The 17,496-nt window shown below is 45.4% G+C and overlaps 1 protein-coding gene across 1 annotated transcript in view; it reads right to left on the bottom strand.

Moving 5' to 3' along the window:
* LOC112227509 (piezo-type mechanosensitive ion channel component 2) overlaps positions 1-17,496 on the bottom strand; it is a 149,633-nt gene that overhangs the window by 8,957 nt on the left and 123,180 nt on the right. The window contains exons 18-36 of the mRNA XM_042308822.1: positions 17,198-17,374; positions 15,845-15,967; positions 15,337-15,537; positions 14,550-14,754; positions 14,211-14,312; positions 13,210-13,375; positions 12,079-12,322; positions 10,250-10,346; positions 9,806-9,971; positions 9,515-9,604; positions 7,792-7,901; positions 7,504-7,584; positions 6,953-7,056; positions 5,464-5,593; positions 4,197-4,259; positions 3,155-3,321; positions 2,620-2,813; positions 1,720-1,899; positions 154-672 (exon numbers count right to left, since the gene is read on the bottom strand). Coding sequence (XP_042164756.1) covers positions 154-672; positions 1,720-1,899; positions 2,620-2,813; positions 3,155-3,321; positions 4,197-4,259; positions 5,464-5,593; positions 6,953-7,056; positions 7,504-7,584; positions 7,792-7,901; positions 9,515-9,604; positions 9,806-9,971; positions 10,250-10,346; positions 12,079-12,322; positions 13,210-13,375; positions 14,211-14,312; positions 14,550-14,754; positions 15,337-15,537; positions 15,845-15,967; positions 17,198-17,374 — 3,119 coding nt within the window. The remainder of the gene's footprint in view (positions 1-153; positions 673-1,719; positions 1,900-2,619; positions 2,814-3,154; positions 3,322-4,196; positions 4,260-5,463; positions 5,594-6,952; positions 7,057-7,503; positions 7,585-7,791; positions 7,902-9,514; positions 9,605-9,805; positions 9,972-10,249; positions 10,347-12,078; positions 12,323-13,209; positions 13,376-14,210; positions 14,313-14,549; positions 14,755-15,336; positions 15,538-15,844; positions 15,968-17,197; positions 17,375-17,496) is intronic.

The raw sequence follows: 17,496 nt of genomic DNA, 5'->3' as shown, positions 1-17,496 counted from the left end.
ATCAAGGTGGACTCTAAAAACCTAAATCCTTTGGAATTGTCAAATAAACAAACTAATCTGAACCTCGATTTCCGGCTTTCTGATAGCCGAGCAATTAACAATATTTGGTAATGCAATTGGCAACACAAGACTAGCTGTGACTAAATACAATACCTATTGCGTAGGAGATCGCTGGCGGTCAGCTCGTGGGTGAGCGAGGGAAACGTGGTGCTCGTGACGCCCGACAGAAAATCTGACTTCTCGTCAGGCGTCACCACAACTAGCCTGTTCTCATGATGGGTCCTACTGGATGAGACCTGCTCGGCCTCCTCCCTGTCCAGGCCTGTGGCTCTGCTGTATGAGGGGGGGATGTCTGTGTCTGTGGGGGTGTTACCGGAGAGGTCTGCCTGGTAGAGCTGGAGCTCACTGTGGTGGGCATAGCACGGTCCCCTCCCCCACCTTGCAGGTTCGGTCTCTAGAACCCTGTCCCGGCTGTCCCAGTCCATTCCCCTAGACCTGGAGAGAAGACTCCCCTCATGGTCCAGGTACAGCCCCATGGAGGTGGAGGTGGATGGGGTCTCGGTGTAGGAGGAGTGGGGGTCCTGGAGGTCCTGGCCTGGCTCCTCTCCTGTCTCTTTGATGGGGTTGGTGGTCCCATGGCAGGAGCAGGTGGCTGTGCACTGGGTGTGCTCACTAGTGGGGAGAGAGAGGCAAGATAATGGAGCGGTTATGTTCTGGAACTCATCTGTCCACAAGTAGGCAGTGTTTAACCTGTGTAAGAGATTTATGAATTGCCTGGATGGCCATAGAGAGGAAGTACAGTGGAGATATTTGTATGGATGTGTAGTGATAATTCAGATATAACAGTAATACATGTATTTGCCATGATTTATCATTAAATAAATGTGGAACAAGGTATCAGCCAATCAGCATCCACAACAGGAACTATTCATTGTATAACCATTTGCTCAAGATAATGAAATGACACAGAAATAGTGTTTGTTCAGCGGTGAGAGGAGAGAGAGAGAGAGAGAGAGAGAGAGAGGTTGTGACAGACTTAAACACTGGATACAAAGACTGTCCGTCAGTACTGAATCAGGGAGTCACCATGGTAACCGCCCACAGCACTACACAATCACCCACCTCATGTCTACTCCCCCTTTTCTCTCTCCTTATTCTCAATATAATCTGACACCTGCACTGACTAACAGACAATAAAGCTCTTTACAGTTTACACTACAGTCACAGATGACATGTTTGAACAGCGCTAAGAGAAAAGGGCAGCTTTAGCACTATAGTCCTGTAGCCAGGAAGTGGATTTGATGACAAGAACATGACTTGCCAACAATCTAAGCCTTGGATTCAGAGGGAGGAAGAGAGTGGTCCTGAGAAATGCTCTTCAAAGAGAGATGAGGTTTACAGTGGTTTACCCATATGAGACACACTAGTACCACTAGCTTTTTGGATCAAGGTAATACATCACAGTTAGTGACACAAATGGTAAATAGGCCAACAAAAGACAGTGACAAAGATGCCTCATTGTCTACAGTCAGTGAAGGGGGGAAAGAGAAGCGAGTGAGGGATCAGGAAAGAGACAAGAAGAGATGTGGGGTGAGGGAAGAGAAGACTGACGGTTGATGGGGCAGAAGTGTAGAGTGAAGGATGAAGGGAGAGAAGTGTAGAGAGTGAGGGATGAGAGGAGAGAAGAGAAGTAGAAGTTGTGTGTTTGTAGTTTCTTACCTGGCCTGGCTGTCTCTGCTGTCGGTTGAGGATGTGGACTCTAGGTCTAGGCCTTCCATCTTGCAGAGTTTAGGATGGGCACGCTCGCTGGTCCTGGGCATCTGGATGCTGTCAGGGCCCATATCAATGTGGTCCAGTGTGGAACGACAGGAGCAGAGCAGGGTGTTCTCTGTGTACGCACTGGAGAAACACACACAGACAGATGGAGTTTGTGGAATGGTCTAAACAGACTATGGACCATGCATAAACTCATACAGTGTGTGTGCACCTCTGGGTATATGTGTTTCTATCTGTGTACGCCTTCATGTCTGTGTCTGTCTGCTTGCCTGTGTGTATGTCAGGGTGCCTGTGAGTGAGTGTGAGTGAGTGAGTGTGAGTGAGTGAGTGTGCGTGAGTGTGTGCGTTAGGCCAGAGTCTAGACAGAGAACAGAATTCCCCGTGGGCACTAGTGCACCCAGAACAGAGCTGTGCAGTTTCAAGCTGCCAGGCTGGTTTTAAACCCTTCATAAACACTCCATCACATACCGGGAGCCTGGCACTCTTCAGTCTCAAATAAATAACAAACTATGACTAAAACAGACAATGTGTGTACCAACAAGCAGCGTGATATCAATCTCATCATTTCTTATGAGTACGAATCATCAAATCAATGAGTATGAATAATCAAATCAAATGTTATTTGTCACATGCGCCAAATACAACATTACAGTGAAATGCTGACTTACAAGCCCTTAACTAACAATGCAGTTCAAGAAATAGAGTTAAGAAAATATTTACTATATTTACTATATATTTATTTAAATAAACAAAAGTAAAAAATGCAATAAAAAGTAACAATAATTACATAATTAAGTAGTAATATATCTGTAATAAAAAGTGTATTTTCCTCAATTCCCTTACCTGGACAGGCTGTCATGAGACACCATAGGGTCATGGCTCTCCAGATAGGCACAGCTCTGCCGCTCGGCCTTGTGGGGGATGCAGTCCTGGCACGTATCCTCCTCGGTTCTCTCCAGGCCAGACTCAATGGACGCAGCCTTGCACATCTGCTTGCGGTAGTACACGTGGATGCTCTCCCGCGAAGGCTTATTCCCCTGGAACATTACAACCAAGAATGGCTGTTAGAATTGTTTGCCCTACACCAACTTCATATTGCGTAGCCTGTAATAACAATGTAATACCATTGGAAATAGGCAATTCCAATGTTATTACTATGCTATTACTAGAAATAGGTACTATAAATACCATGGTTCTAAACAGTATGAAATGGTAAATCATTATGTAATGTTAAGTGGGACCAAATGGTTTTGTTACTAGGAAGAGACATTTATTCACAGACAATCTTCAGCTGGATTCTCATTCAACTGTACACCTGAGGTATCAGGTAATATGCCTTATAGTACAATAAGCATCACAAAATACATAAATACCTTACCTTTTTGACCTCGTGAGTGAGCATACAGCGCTCAATGCGCAGCACGGTGGAGATGTCCAGGTGTTCCTGACACATCGAATTGATCCAGGCTGTGAAACTGTCCAACATGGCCAGGAACAACACCCAGGAGAATTTGACGATGTTGAAGACTCGCTTCAGGATGTTGTCTGTGGATGGGGAGGAAGACAACACACATCTTTTAATAGCCAAGTCCACATCAGTCTTTATTCTTTGTGACTTACAGTACAACTGTAACTTCATTGATGCAGAGGGCCATGTGTCATGGGTTGGGTTAACTTTTCAAACAGGGTTGGGGTCAAGGAACCTAACCCAGGAAGTAAACTGAAATTCCATTTCCAATTCCACATCCATTTCTACCTTTAGATTTTGTGGCATAGAGAAAGTTAAGATGTCAGACAGGGGAGGTGATATGAATAATACTCTGAGTAAAAGAGAATGTTTTGGGATTTTCACCTTCCAGACATTATTTCCTAAAGGTCTTAATGATGAAATGCCTATGTATGTTATGTTGTAAATTTGATCATGAATTATGACCTTATGTCAGATTAGTCTGACGTTTTTCTTACACTGTACACAATGATTTATGAAAACTTGCTTGGCGTTGGTGTCCTGATTGTGGTTTTACAGACGTGTTTAATGTGTCTTATGTACACACTTTATTTGAATATTTATATTTAATATTTGGTAGCACTTGTTTTTTTCCCCTTCACCTCCAACCCCTTTAGATGTGTTGAACGGGTGTGGGTGGGGCTAGGTCTACATAAGGGTGCAATTTTTTTTTTTAACTCACAAAAGCTCTGACGAAGGTCGTAAGGACGATACGTAAAGCTTTTTAAAGATCAGTGATACTATCTAGAGCAGTGTGCGGGTTCCTTCTTCCTCATCTTATCCAACTGTTTCCATGCACCTGCACAAAAGTTAGCTCAGATGTGCGAGTGCCTTTTGAATTTTCAATTCCACATCCTGAAAGTGACTGAAATTAAATACAATTTATCCCAACCCTGGTTTGAATGGCACCTACCTGGTCCATCTTTCTTCTCCTCCATCTCCTTTTGATCCTCCACTTCAACAGTAACATGAACAGCTGGATAGAAAAGAGATTGAAAATAGAATGTTTCAACAAATTCATAACATTTTTAAAATAAACATATCCCTTGCTGTAAAGTCACAAAGCTGCAACCCAAAAGTACCTTTCGAAACAAAGGACGCTCCATTGACAACCCATTGAAAGGGTACTTTTTTGTTGCAGAACAAGTTGTTCTCTATCTAAATAGACTATCCAATACATTGTTGTCCCCTCCCAGACCTCATGTAAAACGATTTGGCTAAACTGAGAGACCGTACTGTATTCCAGCCACATTCACATTCAGTCCAGCCGTCACATGGGATGAATTGACCATATCTAATTCAACATGGCATCCTATATTTCAGACCCAGGAATGCCTTGGCCTTGACTGGAGTTGGAGTTGGAGTTGGGCTGTGGGAAGGAGGGAGGGAGGGTAGAAGGGGGAAGATTTGGCGGAACTGTGGACTGGACACAGCATGGCTCCCGTTAAGGCTTCAGTAAATCGTTAAGTAGGTGCTCTTGAACAACGCAAAAGAGGGGCACAAAATGCCCATTCATGAGTAGTCTAGAGCCTATAACATCCCGTCACGGAGGCTGAGAGAAATCCTCAGGGGGTGAAACGTACACTTTAAGAAAAAAAGGTTCCAGAATAGTTTTTCGGCTGCCCCCATATGAGAACCCTTTTTGGTCGCAGATAGAAAGCTTTTGGGTTCCAAGTACAGCAGAACATCTACATGGAACCCAAAAGAGTTCTACCTGGAACCAAAAAGGGTTCTTCAAATCGTTCTACTATGGGGACAGCCAAAGAACCCTTTAAGATTCTAGATAGCACCTTGTGTTACAGAGTTTACTGTAACACAACAAGTGATGGACAGACAGATGGCGCGAGACGATGGGAAACATTGGGAGGCAGGGGCTTGATTCCCAGAGGAACTGCTACGCAGGTGCGCGTAACGATGGTGGCAGGTGTGAGTAATAATGAGTAAACTGGCGACGTTGAGCACTGGAGAGAGGGATCAGGAGTAGACGTGACACTGCTAGCATATTAAATCTCCTACACTGGGTTGGATTTGCCTGGTTAAACCAAACTGAATGCTGCACTCACCAATGTTTGACATTTGCACAATGTTCAGTCTGGTTAAACCAGGCTAAGGTTGGAAACGGAGGAGACTGAAAGCCTAAGTCATCTGCTTTGAATGAGAACTTGGGTCCTCCTCCATACCTTCCCTCTGGTCCTCTTTCCTTGGCTTGCTGCTGCTCCCTTCAGTGTATTTCTTCCAGAAGCGGCGTTTCTCCTTGCTGCGCTCCTTCATAGCCGTCTTGGAGTCGGTGATCCAGGCATGGTACACAAACTGTGGGGAGAAAACGTTAACAGCCGCACTTATGGACTGGTGATCAAACACAATGTGTCCAGAGATTCTGTTGAAAGGATGTTTGGCTGCTTAATTGTGACACCCACCCTGCTACATACTGAACAACCGTTAAGAGATTTGATCATAGCGCGTCTGGTTCATGTTGACAAACTTGCCATTGGTGAGCAAGTGTTTAATCAAAAGCAATGGGACTCAAATTAAGTTCACACACACAAAACAAAATAGTTGAGATGAGTGTAGGAAATGTCAGGATTAGGCAGCCAAAGAGAAAATAATCTAGTCAACCAACCAGTAACTCACAGGTAAAAGCAAAAGCCATTGACAAAGTACACAATACAGTTTTAGGGGGTGTTTTGATCCAATGAAATGGAATGTAAGGGCATGTGTTTATGTCAACAGGACAAAAAATGGATTTACAATGGAATAAAGCACCCCTCAAGATGAACACCACCAACAATTACTAGTTTGAGACCAGGGTTGGGGTCAGTTCCATTTTAGTTCAGTACATTTCAGTTTACTTCCTGAAATTGACCCCAAACCTGCTTGAGACACAGACCAATCCCTACCGAGAATTACCCTGGAAGAAAAGCCACCACCACACATGCATATCTCACTCCCAAAGCAACAGTTCACTGCATTTCCATGCATCATCAGCGGCGGCCATTTTGTCATGACTCAGCAGCATCTTGTGAAATGGCGCGGGCTGTGGTCTTTGAACAGAACTTTATTGACATCGTGGTGATGTTTTGGAGTGAGAGTGGAAAATGCGTGTAACGTCGTGAGAAAGTGGCTTGGACTGGAGTGCTCAAGGGGGAAAGAGTATACACACAGCATACACAAGGGAAATACAAGATGGAGACCTAGTAGTGAGAGTACCTTGGCTGCCCTCATTATATACTGCAGAGCAGTTTTGGGCAGCTTAATGATACACTTTGGTAAAGCCAACGAGGCAGAGGCAAACTTTCGGATTGCTCTCTACAAAGGGAGGACAAAGCAGGGGTGAGAGTTAGAGAACATAACATTTGTCGCAAATAAAGGTCAAATAAACAGAAATCACGACAAAGGATGTTAGCAGTTAGTACTTAAAAAGAAAGAAAGCTGTTAAGTGCTGAAAGAACAAACAAAATCAGGGAATTAGCAAAAGATCGACTTGTTACTTGTCTGTTGTAAGAACAATTACACATTAGAAATCGGTCCAAACAGAAATAGAAGGAAGCAGTCCCTTTTACATAACCGATACAGATCAAATCAAAAACAGTCCAACTGGTTTCGATGGACAAAATACTATATTCTCAATGCAGGACAATGGTAAAGGGGTAATTTCCTATGTTTGAGTACCTGAAATGCAGACTTCTTGGGTGGCTCTTCCTCCTTTTTATCCTCCTCTTCCTCCTCTTCTTCACTGTCAGTCTCAAACAGGTAATAGTTACCACTTCTCACCACTGAGAAGGGAGTGAAAGACAAGGTTAAAGGTTACCTACTTACACTAGTCCACCCTTGTATTACATTGTACACACATATATGAATGTAAAGACAAACAGAAATCAGATATGGTATTAATCTTGTGTGTCAATAACGAATTCATGCACTCTTAGAAAAAAAGGAGCTTTCTACAACCTAAAATCATTCTTAGGCTTTTTCCATAAGAGAACCCTTGGAAGAACCATTTTTGGTTCCAGGTAGAACCCTTTTGGGTTCCATGTAAGACCATTTCCACAAAGGGTTCTACGTGGAACCAAAAAGTTTTATCCTATGGGGACAGCCGGAGAACCCTTTTGGAAACCTTTTTCTAAGAGTGTGCCTCATTTATTTACATGTAACTACAGTCACAGTATCTTATTGAATTGGAATATTGGAATATTGAAATAGAAAGGTCAAAGTTCACTCACTGGATGCATGGTCCACCCACGGCCTCCACCACTGCTTCTTTGTCTTCCCCCTGCTCTTCTCTTTGTCAGTATTTTCTTTATCTGAAAAACAACTTTTTTTTCTTGCTTTCAAAGTACTTGATGATGTGAATGGAATGTGTCTGTATATGTAATTGTTGTGGGACTGTGATGAGTGTCTTCAAACAGACTTATCATTCAATCAATGCAAAACTGTATAGGCCTACATAGAAGATCATCCAAACATGGCTGTCAGTGCACTCGTTACTCAAAGCCCACTTGCTGTCCCACCTTCATCATCCTCCTCCTCATCCTTGGCGTCTCCGCTTTCCTGCACCAAGCTCAACATCCTCTCCTTGCCTCTCTTGAACTTCTGCTGCCGACTCTTGATGCGGTCCATTCTGATTGGACACAGAGATAGAAACGTTCACAAATGACCAATAGTCTCTGACCACTGTATATTTAAGCAATAAGGCCCGAGGGGGGATGTAATAGGGGTTAGTGTTTGGCTTGGTGTCAGGATGTGTGGGGATGTAATAGGGGTTAGTGTTTGGCTTGGTGTCAGGATGTGTGGGGATGTAATAGGGGTTAGTGTTTGGCTTGGTGTCAGGATGTGTGGGGATGTAATAGGGGTTAGTGTTTGGCTTGGTGTCAGGATGTTTGTAATAGGGGTTAGTGTTTGGCTTGGTGTCAGGATGTGTGAGATGTAATAGGGGTTAGTGTTTGGCTTGGTGTCAGGACATGTGGGGATGTAATAGGGGTTAGTGTTTGGCTTGGTGTCAGGATGTGTGGGGATGTAATAGGGGTTAGTGTTTGGCTTGGTGTCAGGATGTGTGGGGATGTAATAGGGGTTAGTGTTTGGCTTGGTGTCAGGATGTGTGGGGATGTATAGCAGCATCCACATTAATGTAGAAGTGTTTAGAAACATATTCTATTCTAATTTACAATAAAAGTGACTCCAAAATGACACAATACATTATTTACCATTAATTTCTACTGGGCACAAAATAATCTGAAACACTACCAAAACAAACAATAAATGTATCCATTCACAAGCTTGATGTAGTCATTGCGTGCTAAGAATATGGGAACAAAATACTAAACTTTGGACTACTTTAATACCCATTAAGTGAATTTGTCCAAATCATTTTGGTTCCCTAACATTTTTTTTAACCTTTATTTAACTAGGCAAGTCAGTTAAGAACAAATTCTTATTTTCAATGATGGCCTAGGTACAGTGGGTTAACTGCCTGTTCAGGGGCAGAACAACAGATTTGTATCTTGTCAGCTTGAGGATTTGAACTTGCAACCTTCCGGTTACTAGTCCAACACTCTAACCACTAGGCTACCCTGCCGCCCCAAAAGGTCTGTAATTTCAAAATGGTTCACCCGATATCAAATCCAAAGTGCTGGAGTACAGAGTCAAAATAACTAAACATTTGTTACTGTCCCAATACTTTTGGACTTCACTGTATAGTTTCAATAGTTTGACGTTGTTATTGTTACGTGCACAAGTACAGTCAAATGCCTTCCTTGCAAGCTCTTTCCCAATGCAGTAATCATTATCAATATACATTATAGTACTATAAAATAAAATAAAGTACCATAAAAACACACAAGAAATAGAAATAAGAAGAACATGAGAAAGTAAGTAAGCTATATACAGGGTCAGTTCCAGGGTCAGTGCTAATACCATATTTACAATGTGTAGGGATACTGGAGTGGTAGATACTGTATGTGTGTGTGTGTGTGTGTGGAGACCTATGAGTCAGCACAAAAATTTAATTGAAGGGTCAATCGAGGTAGTCTGTGTAGACATTTTGTTAGCTGTTTAGCAGTCTTGTGGCTTGGGGATAGCAGCTTTTCAGGAGCCTGTTGGTGACTTGTTGCTCCAGTACCGCTTGCCATACAGAGGCAGAGAGAACAGTCTATGGCTTTAGTGCATATTATATTTCTGTGTGTACGTCATATGTGTAATGTGTGTCTATTATATCTGTGTAGAAAATGCGCTCACTGTCTCTTCAGTAGGTCCATAGACTTTTTCTCCACTTCGATCCGGGCTTTGACAGCTTTCACTATGGTCGCCTGGAACAGCTCAGCCCCTCTAACACAACAAACACAAGACTTTTCATATAAATTGACAAATACATTGACTGAATAAACAGTCAACTTTGATTTTCTATAAAAAAGAAAATTTGATGGTCCTTGTGAAAGTAAAGTGAATTAAAGTAAACCTTATCCCCAGGCTCCATTGAGAGAGAGCTGGATAGTAGACGCGGTTAAACCAAACAACAGTACAATTTACCTGGAGGCCAGGATCTGTGAGGAGCGGATGTCGGCGACCACGTGCAGGAAGTAGTAGCTCATGAAAACACGTCGCTGTAGCAACAGGAAGGCAAAACAGATGCTATCCCAGATGATGCCTGCCTCGTCGCTAGGCAACTCACACTGCTTGTGGCTGTGCTGCTCAGCTGCAAGGATTTCAAAAAATATTAATAATCAAATATTTATTCATAAAAAAATTTGATTCTTTATATTTAGAAGAAAGTCCAATAAAACTTCTCAACTCAAATTATACAGTACAGTCCCCACCCCCTTCTAATGGAGTCATCATCAAGCATTTCTGAAAATGTACCCGAATAATGTTTAATAAATCCTTTCAAGTGAGTTACATTTTTGTCACATATCAACACGAAGAAAGTGAGTTTCCAAAGGCACGCTGCTTTACATTGGTAATAGGGTCACTTACGTTTAGAATAGCCCTTTATAGTGCAGGCCAGGCTGAAGAGCTGAATGAGCCAACAGTGATCGGTGACCAGGACTTTTATGTACCCACAGGCTAGTATCTGAGGACCGAGAGGACAAACCAGTCAGCTAAAACAGGACACAGCGGCAGCCAAACACACCACAACATCTAGATTACTGTAATGCTGTTGCAGAGGTCTGATCAGCTGAACTTGTCCTATCTGGCCAGCCGGCCGAACTAATCCTATATGTCTCCAATTCATCTGCAGTGTTTACCGTTAACGCAATCTCCGCAAATGCGGGAACATTGCCTTTAAAAGCCTCATTGTTGATCAAGTGAGATCGGATTGAATCCTGGCCCATGTTTCAGGACAGCAGGACTGTTTTGTTTTCATTTGGAGTAGCATTGCTCTTTTGACTTTTTTTCAATTGTTAGACAGGTATGTGTCACCATACTGCGCCCAGAGCCTGACTTCGGCAAACTATCTTCCCGTTTGGCTCCAAAAACCCACAAGAACAACTTTTGTAAATGTTGCATTCTAACTACAATCTCAAATCAACTTTTATTTGTCACATACACATGGTTAGCAGATGTTAATGCGAGTGTGGCGTAATGCTTGTGCTTCTAGTTCCGACAATGCAGTAATAACCAACAAGTAATCTAGCTAACAATTCCAAAACTACTGTCTTATACACAGTGTAAGGGGATAAAGAATATGTACATAAGGATATATGAATGAGTGATGGTACAGAGCAGCATAGGCAAGATACAGTAGATGATATTGAGTACAGTATATACATATGAGATGAGTATGTAAACAAAGTGGCATAGTTAAAGTGGCTAGTGATACATGTATTACATAAGGATGCAGTCGATGATATAGAGTACAGTATATACGTATGCATATGAGATGAATAATGTAGGGTAAGTAACATTATATAAGGTAGCATTGTTTAAAGTGGCTAGTGATATATTTACATCATTTCCCATCAATTCCCATTATTAAAGTGGCTGGAGTTGAGTCAGTGTCATTGTCAGTGTGTTGGCAGCAGCCACTCAATGTTAGTTAGTGGTGGCTGTTTAGCAGTCTGATGGCCTTGAGATAGAAGCTGTTTTTCAGTCTCTCGGTCCCAGCTTTGATGCACCTGTACTGACCTCGCCTTCTGGATGATAGCGGGGTGAACAGGCAGTGGCTCGGGTGGTTGATGTCCTTGATGATCTTTATGGCCTTCCTGTAACATCGGGTGGTGTAGGTGTCCTGGAGGGCAGGTAGTTTGCCCCCGGTGATGCGTTGTGCAGACCTCACTACCCTCTGGAGAGCCTTACGGTTGAGGGCGGAGCAGTTGCCGTACCAGGCGGTGATACAGCCCGCCAGGATGCTCTCGATTGTGCATCTGTAGAAGTTTGTGAGTGCTTTTGGTGACAAGCCGAATTTCTTCAGCCTCCTGAGGTTGAAGAGGCGCTGCTGCGCCTTCTTCACGATGCTGTCTGTGTGAGTGGACCAATTCAGTTTGTCTGTGATGTGTATGCCGAGGAACTTAAAACTTGCTACCCTCTCCACTACTGTTCCATCAATGTGGATAGGGGGGTGTTCCCTCTGCTGTTTCCTGAAGTCCACAATCATCTCCTTAGTTTTGTCTTCGATTATAATCACAGCCGTATATATCCCCCCCAAGCAGACACATCGATGGCTCTGAACAAACTTTATTTAACTCTCTGCAATCTCGTTGTCTTACAACGTTTGATGCCAAGATGGCTGCCCAAACTGAGTTTCCAAATTCCCAGTAATCCCAGTATTCAATAACACTGTATCTAGTGTTGCCAACACTTACCGAGAGTATGTTCTTCATGGTGATCACAAACACGTTGTAGGCAATCAGGAAGTCCCAGTAGTGCAGGATACTTTTGATTGGCTTGAGCAGCAGGTCGCCCCCGAAGAGCAGAAAGTAGAAACAGGCCACCAGGTAGCCCATACAGAAGATGGAGATGCGCGTGGTGCCCGTGATGAAGATGATGGTGAGCACGAACCAGAAGAGGTAGCTGAACATGATCACCTTCAGCATGTCCAGGTAGGATCTGAAAGAGGGAAATTCATGAATAAAAACTTATTGAAGTGAGGGAATGACAACATTCAAAGCAAAAGTCATTTGTTTGGAATCTGTCATTCAAATCATCAAATTTGAAATTGGGTTTTGAACCAGACTATGGGGAAAGCATGCAGTTGGCATATACAGCAGCAAAGCTAACGTTCAACAAAAATATATTCTGGAACAATAGATCTACAAATACAAGCTTTTATATATCCATACAGAAATGAGCAGAGATACGTTGTGTATTTTATCCTACAACACAATATTTTCATACATTTCAATATTACAACTCAGTTGACACATTGTCATCACTACTTGTCACCAGTTCCTGTTGTTTTTACAAGCATATGTATGTGAACTGGAGGAGCAGTGATGTCAGAGACTTTGACTGGGGGGGGGATACGACCTCATTTCTGATACGACCTCATGCTGACTGTTCCAAAGGGCCAGCTGTTTTAAAGAACGTTTCCCCCTTGTTCGAATCACTCACAGGACACGGTTAAAGGCTTGTTTTAACATCCCTGAGTTATCTGATACCAGGAAAGAGAGGTGAGAGCGGAAGGAAAACACAGGTGTTTGGCAATGTGCTCACTTAACTCACTTCACATGTCAAAACAATGGGAACCCAAGGAAAGTGTCTAAAGGACTTTATAATAGACACTTTGGACAGGGACTTAGAGAGATGGAATAACTTGACAGTGAATGGAATAACTTGCCTAAGACCAAATGACTCGTGCTGGCACTCTGAGGAAAAACACATGGACTGTAGTACATAAGGCTAACTCTTTCTCGAGCCACGGGTTCGATACCTGATCAGGCACAGCCTGTGCACCAGACCTGGGCCTGGCTGGTACTGTGTTTCACATAGACTACCTGCAGTGGATGAAGTCAGGGACGGGGTTGTGCTGACTGAAGGAGGCGGCGTCCAGGTCCCTGCAGATCTCCACGTTGTCCCCGGCCAAGAGGCGCACGGCAGCCTCGTTCTCCTCCTCAAACACCTGCCTCTGCAGTGAGGCACACAGCAGCAGCATGAAGTCATCTGTGGGAGAGGATAGGAGGAGGAGGAGGAACAGGAGGAACAGAAAACAGGAGGATGAAGAAAAACACACTTATTTCAAGTCAATCCCAGTCCCAGTCCCAGTCCCAGTCCCAGTCCCAGCCCCAGTCCCAGTCCCAGCCCCAGTCCCAGTCCCAGTCCCAGCCCCAGTCCCAGTCCCAGCCCCAGTCCCAGCCCCAGCCCCAGTCCCAGCCCCAGTCCCAGTCCCAGCCCCAGTCCCAGCCCCAGTCCCAGCCCCAGTCCCAGCCCCAGTCCCAGTCCCAGCCCCAGTCCCAGTCCCAGTCCCAGCCCCAGCCCCAGTCCCAGTCCCAGCCCCAGTCCCAGCCCCAGCCCCAGCCCCAGTCCCAGTCCCAGCCCCAGTCCCAGTCCCAGCCCCAGCCCCAGTCCCAGTCCCAGCCCCAGTCCCAGTCCCAGCCCCAGTCCCAGCCCCAGTCCCAGCCCCAGTCCCAGTCCCAGCCCCAGTCCCAGCCCCAGTCCCAGTCCCAGTCCCAGCCCCAGTCCCAGTCCCAGCCCCAGTCCCAGTCCCAGCCCCAGTCCCAGCCCCAGTCCCAGTCCCAGCCCCAGTCCCAGCCCCAGTCCCAGTCCCAGCCCCAGTCCCAGCCCCAGTCCCAGTCCCAGCCCCAGCCCCAGCCCCAGCCCCAGCCCCAGTCCCAGTCCCAGTCCCAGTCCCAGCCCCAGTCCCAGTCCCAGCCCCAGCCCCAGCCCCAGCCCCAGCCCCAGTCCCAGCCCCAGTCCCAGCCCCAGTCCCAGTCCCAGCCCCAGTCCCAGTAGCTACAATCCCAACGGCAAACACTCAGTAAATAAAGGCTGTTCTCACAGAGCAGGAACAGGGGGTTGGGCTTGGTGTGGAAGTCAGGGAAATAGAGCCACTTGATGACGTTGGAGTCTGTGGAGGATGAGGGGAACCTCCATGGGTAGTCTGGGAAAACCAGGAGAGGGAATGGATCCATTTAAACACTATTATTATACAGTCTGTTATGACCTGTGCAAGATTATGTGCTAACTTTGACACATGTATTCTAACTATCGAGGAGAGACATTAAATGATCAAAATGGACGCAGCAGGTCCGGCCATAGAGGTAAATGGCCCCACATACAATATAATACAATGCAATACAAAATGATGTGTTTGATATCTTTCTGTTGCTCCACCCACCTTTGCAGGCGGCCGGTGGGAAGCCGATGCAGACAAAGTACTGGAAGGTGAGCATGCAGGCCAGGAAGCAGCTGTACTTGGGCCAGATCTCAGCAATGGCCTTTCGCCGCCGGCGGTAGATGACCGCGATCAGACCGAAGGCATGGAGCATGGCGTAGAAGTCCATCCTCTGGCCAATCACGTTCACCGCTAACAGGAAGCATGTCTTACAATAACAATGACAATAGTTCATGTTTAGGAAGCTTTAGTCTCAAGGGACTTTTATATTGGGTCTACAGAGGGTTACGGGGTAGGAAGCACGAAGATGGAGTTCGGAAGTAGAAGTTATGTCTCAGTCATGTAGGAAACTTAGGGCTGGGCGATATGGTCAAAATATCATATCGTAATATTTTTCTAAGTTTTGACAGTATGGCAGTATCTGAGTAATAAAAGTTGTAAATATGTTTAATGATTAGAGCTTTACCCTAGAATGATCACAAATGAATTCTAGGTGATTTTAATGGTCTCTCTTCTGATGGTTTCATACTCAACCAAACTAGGACAAAAACTGCTGACAGTGAAGTAGTTGAATTTGTAGAACTAATATAATGTAATTTAATTTAGCACTGTATCCAAATATCGTTACCGGTATGGATGTGGATCCATAACGGTATACCGGTATTCATAATAAGACAACTCAACAATTACTTTAACACTCTTAACAGATATTTCAAAACAAAGATAGTCTTGTAAATATTCCAACTATCGCACAAGGAAAAAACATGGACACTTTGCTATGACATCATACCTCCAGGCCGAACTTGTAGAAGAAGTAGTTGATGAAGTACTTGGCACAGTTGAGGATGCCGTCGTCGAGGTGTTGCCGGGTGATATCATGGAAGATGGTTTTGGTGACGGGGATGGTGAGGTTGTTACTCATGCGGTACAGGTCCTGGTGACGGTAGATGGTCACCTCGAACGCCAGCAGGGCCAGTATCAACAGGTTGTTCTGTTTGGAGATGGAGATAGGACAGATAAAGGGGACAGGGTTCAAATGACAGTGTAAGTGTTAATGACATAAACATATTTTCCAGTATAGGTCTAACCCACTGTTTACAAGGATACCCCCAAGAGTTAAATGTCATTCGAACACTGGAAGGGATGGCCCGGGAGATGATATTAGTGTATAATGTAACATAATTACAGTAGTTGAAGGTATATGTGAGAAAGACAGGCTATCCTCTATGTGTACTGTATGTGTGTGTGTGTGTGTGTGTGTAGTCAGGTTCCCAGTGCAGCGTCTCTCCTCCACTCACCCTCAGGTTCTCTAGTAGGGGGGAGAACTTGCGGAGGCCCACCCAGTTGGCTGGGTCCACAGGGGCGCTGTAGAGCAGGGAGTGGGCCATCTCACTCCTCTGGGTGTCCGTGTAGTTCAGAGGCTACAGACGAGAGGAAAGGAGTGTCATTAACACCCTGAACTAGTACAGCCTAGCACAACACACCAGAGTATAATGACTGTTTTAGGTAATTTATCCCCTAGAGGAGACACTCAAAGAGGAGAGAGCAAGAGGAGAGAGAGAGAGAAAGGAGAGAGAGAGAGAGAAAGGAGAGAGAGAGAGAAAGGAGAGAGAGAGAGAGAGAGAGAGATGGAAAGGAGAGATGGAAAGGAGAGAGAGAGAGAGAGAGAGAGAGGGGGAAGGAGAGAGAGAGAGAGAGGGAAAGGAGAGAGAGAGAAATGAGAGAGAGAGAGAAAGGAGAGAGAGAGAGAGAGAAAGGAGAGAGAGAGAGAGCGAAAGGAGAGAGAGAAAGGAGAGAGAGAAAATAAATATTGAGGAAAGATCAGAAGTTAAACATACTGTACAGCGTGCACGCATACACACCCACTCCCCCTTTCCACAAACCCACACACCCCACTCCCCCTTTCCACAAACCCACACACACCCACTCCCCCTTTCCACAAACCCACACACACCCACTTTCCACAAACCCACACACACCCACTTTCCACAAACCCACACACACACACAAACCCACACACACCCTCCCCCTTTCCACAAACCCACACACACCCACTCCCCCTTTCCACAAACCCACACACACCCACTCCCCTTTCCACAAACCCACACACACCCACTCCCCCTTTCCACAAACCCACACACACCCACTCCCCCTTTCCACAAACCCACACACACCCACTCCCCCTTTCCACAAACCCACACACACCCACTCCCCCTTTCCACAAACCCACACACACCCCACTCCCCCTTTCCACAAACCCACACACACCCACTCCCCCTTTCCACAAACCCACACACACCCACTTTCCACAAACCCACACACACCCACTTTCCACAAACCCACACACACCCACTCCCCCTTTCCACAAACCCACACACACCCACTCCCCTTTCCACAAACCCACACACACCCACTCCCCCTTTCCACAAACCCACACACACCCACTCCCCCTTTCCACAAACCCACACACACCCACTCCCCCTTTCCACAAACCCACACACACCCACTCCCCCTTTCCACAAACCCACACACACCCACTCCCCCTTTCCACAAACCCACACACACCCACTCCCCTTTCCACAAACCCACACACACCCACTCCCCCTTTCCACAAACCCACACACAACCACTCCCCCTTTCCACAAACCCACCATGGAGCAGTTGTTGGAGTATGTAGAGGGGTTTATAGAGGTGAGTTGGTAGAGCATCTTGCAGACGATGATGACACAGGTCCAGACGGTACAGACGCTGGAGGCCAGGGGCCTGAACTGACTGAAGGGCAGGGCGAACGCCCAACTCACCAGGAACACGTAGTTGAACAGAGACACCTGGAGAACAGATTCAGTCAAAAGACACCTTAACGTTCTCAAGGTAGAGTATGTGTTCTGAAAATACAGTGTGACTGTCCATACATGGGATCTTCAAAGCCTATTTTGATGGCGGGGGAGAG

This window comes from Oncorhynchus tshawytscha, linkage group LG29 (genome assembly GCF_018296145.1).
Source record: "Oncorhynchus tshawytscha isolate Ot180627B linkage group LG29, Otsh_v2.0, whole genome shotgun sequence".
NCBI classification, from domain to species: domain Eukaryota; kingdom Metazoa; phylum Chordata; class Actinopteri; order Salmoniformes; family Salmonidae; genus Oncorhynchus; species Oncorhynchus tshawytscha.
Note: the sequence above shows the minus strand (reverse complement) of the source record. Positions and strands in the feature narration are given on the sequence as shown.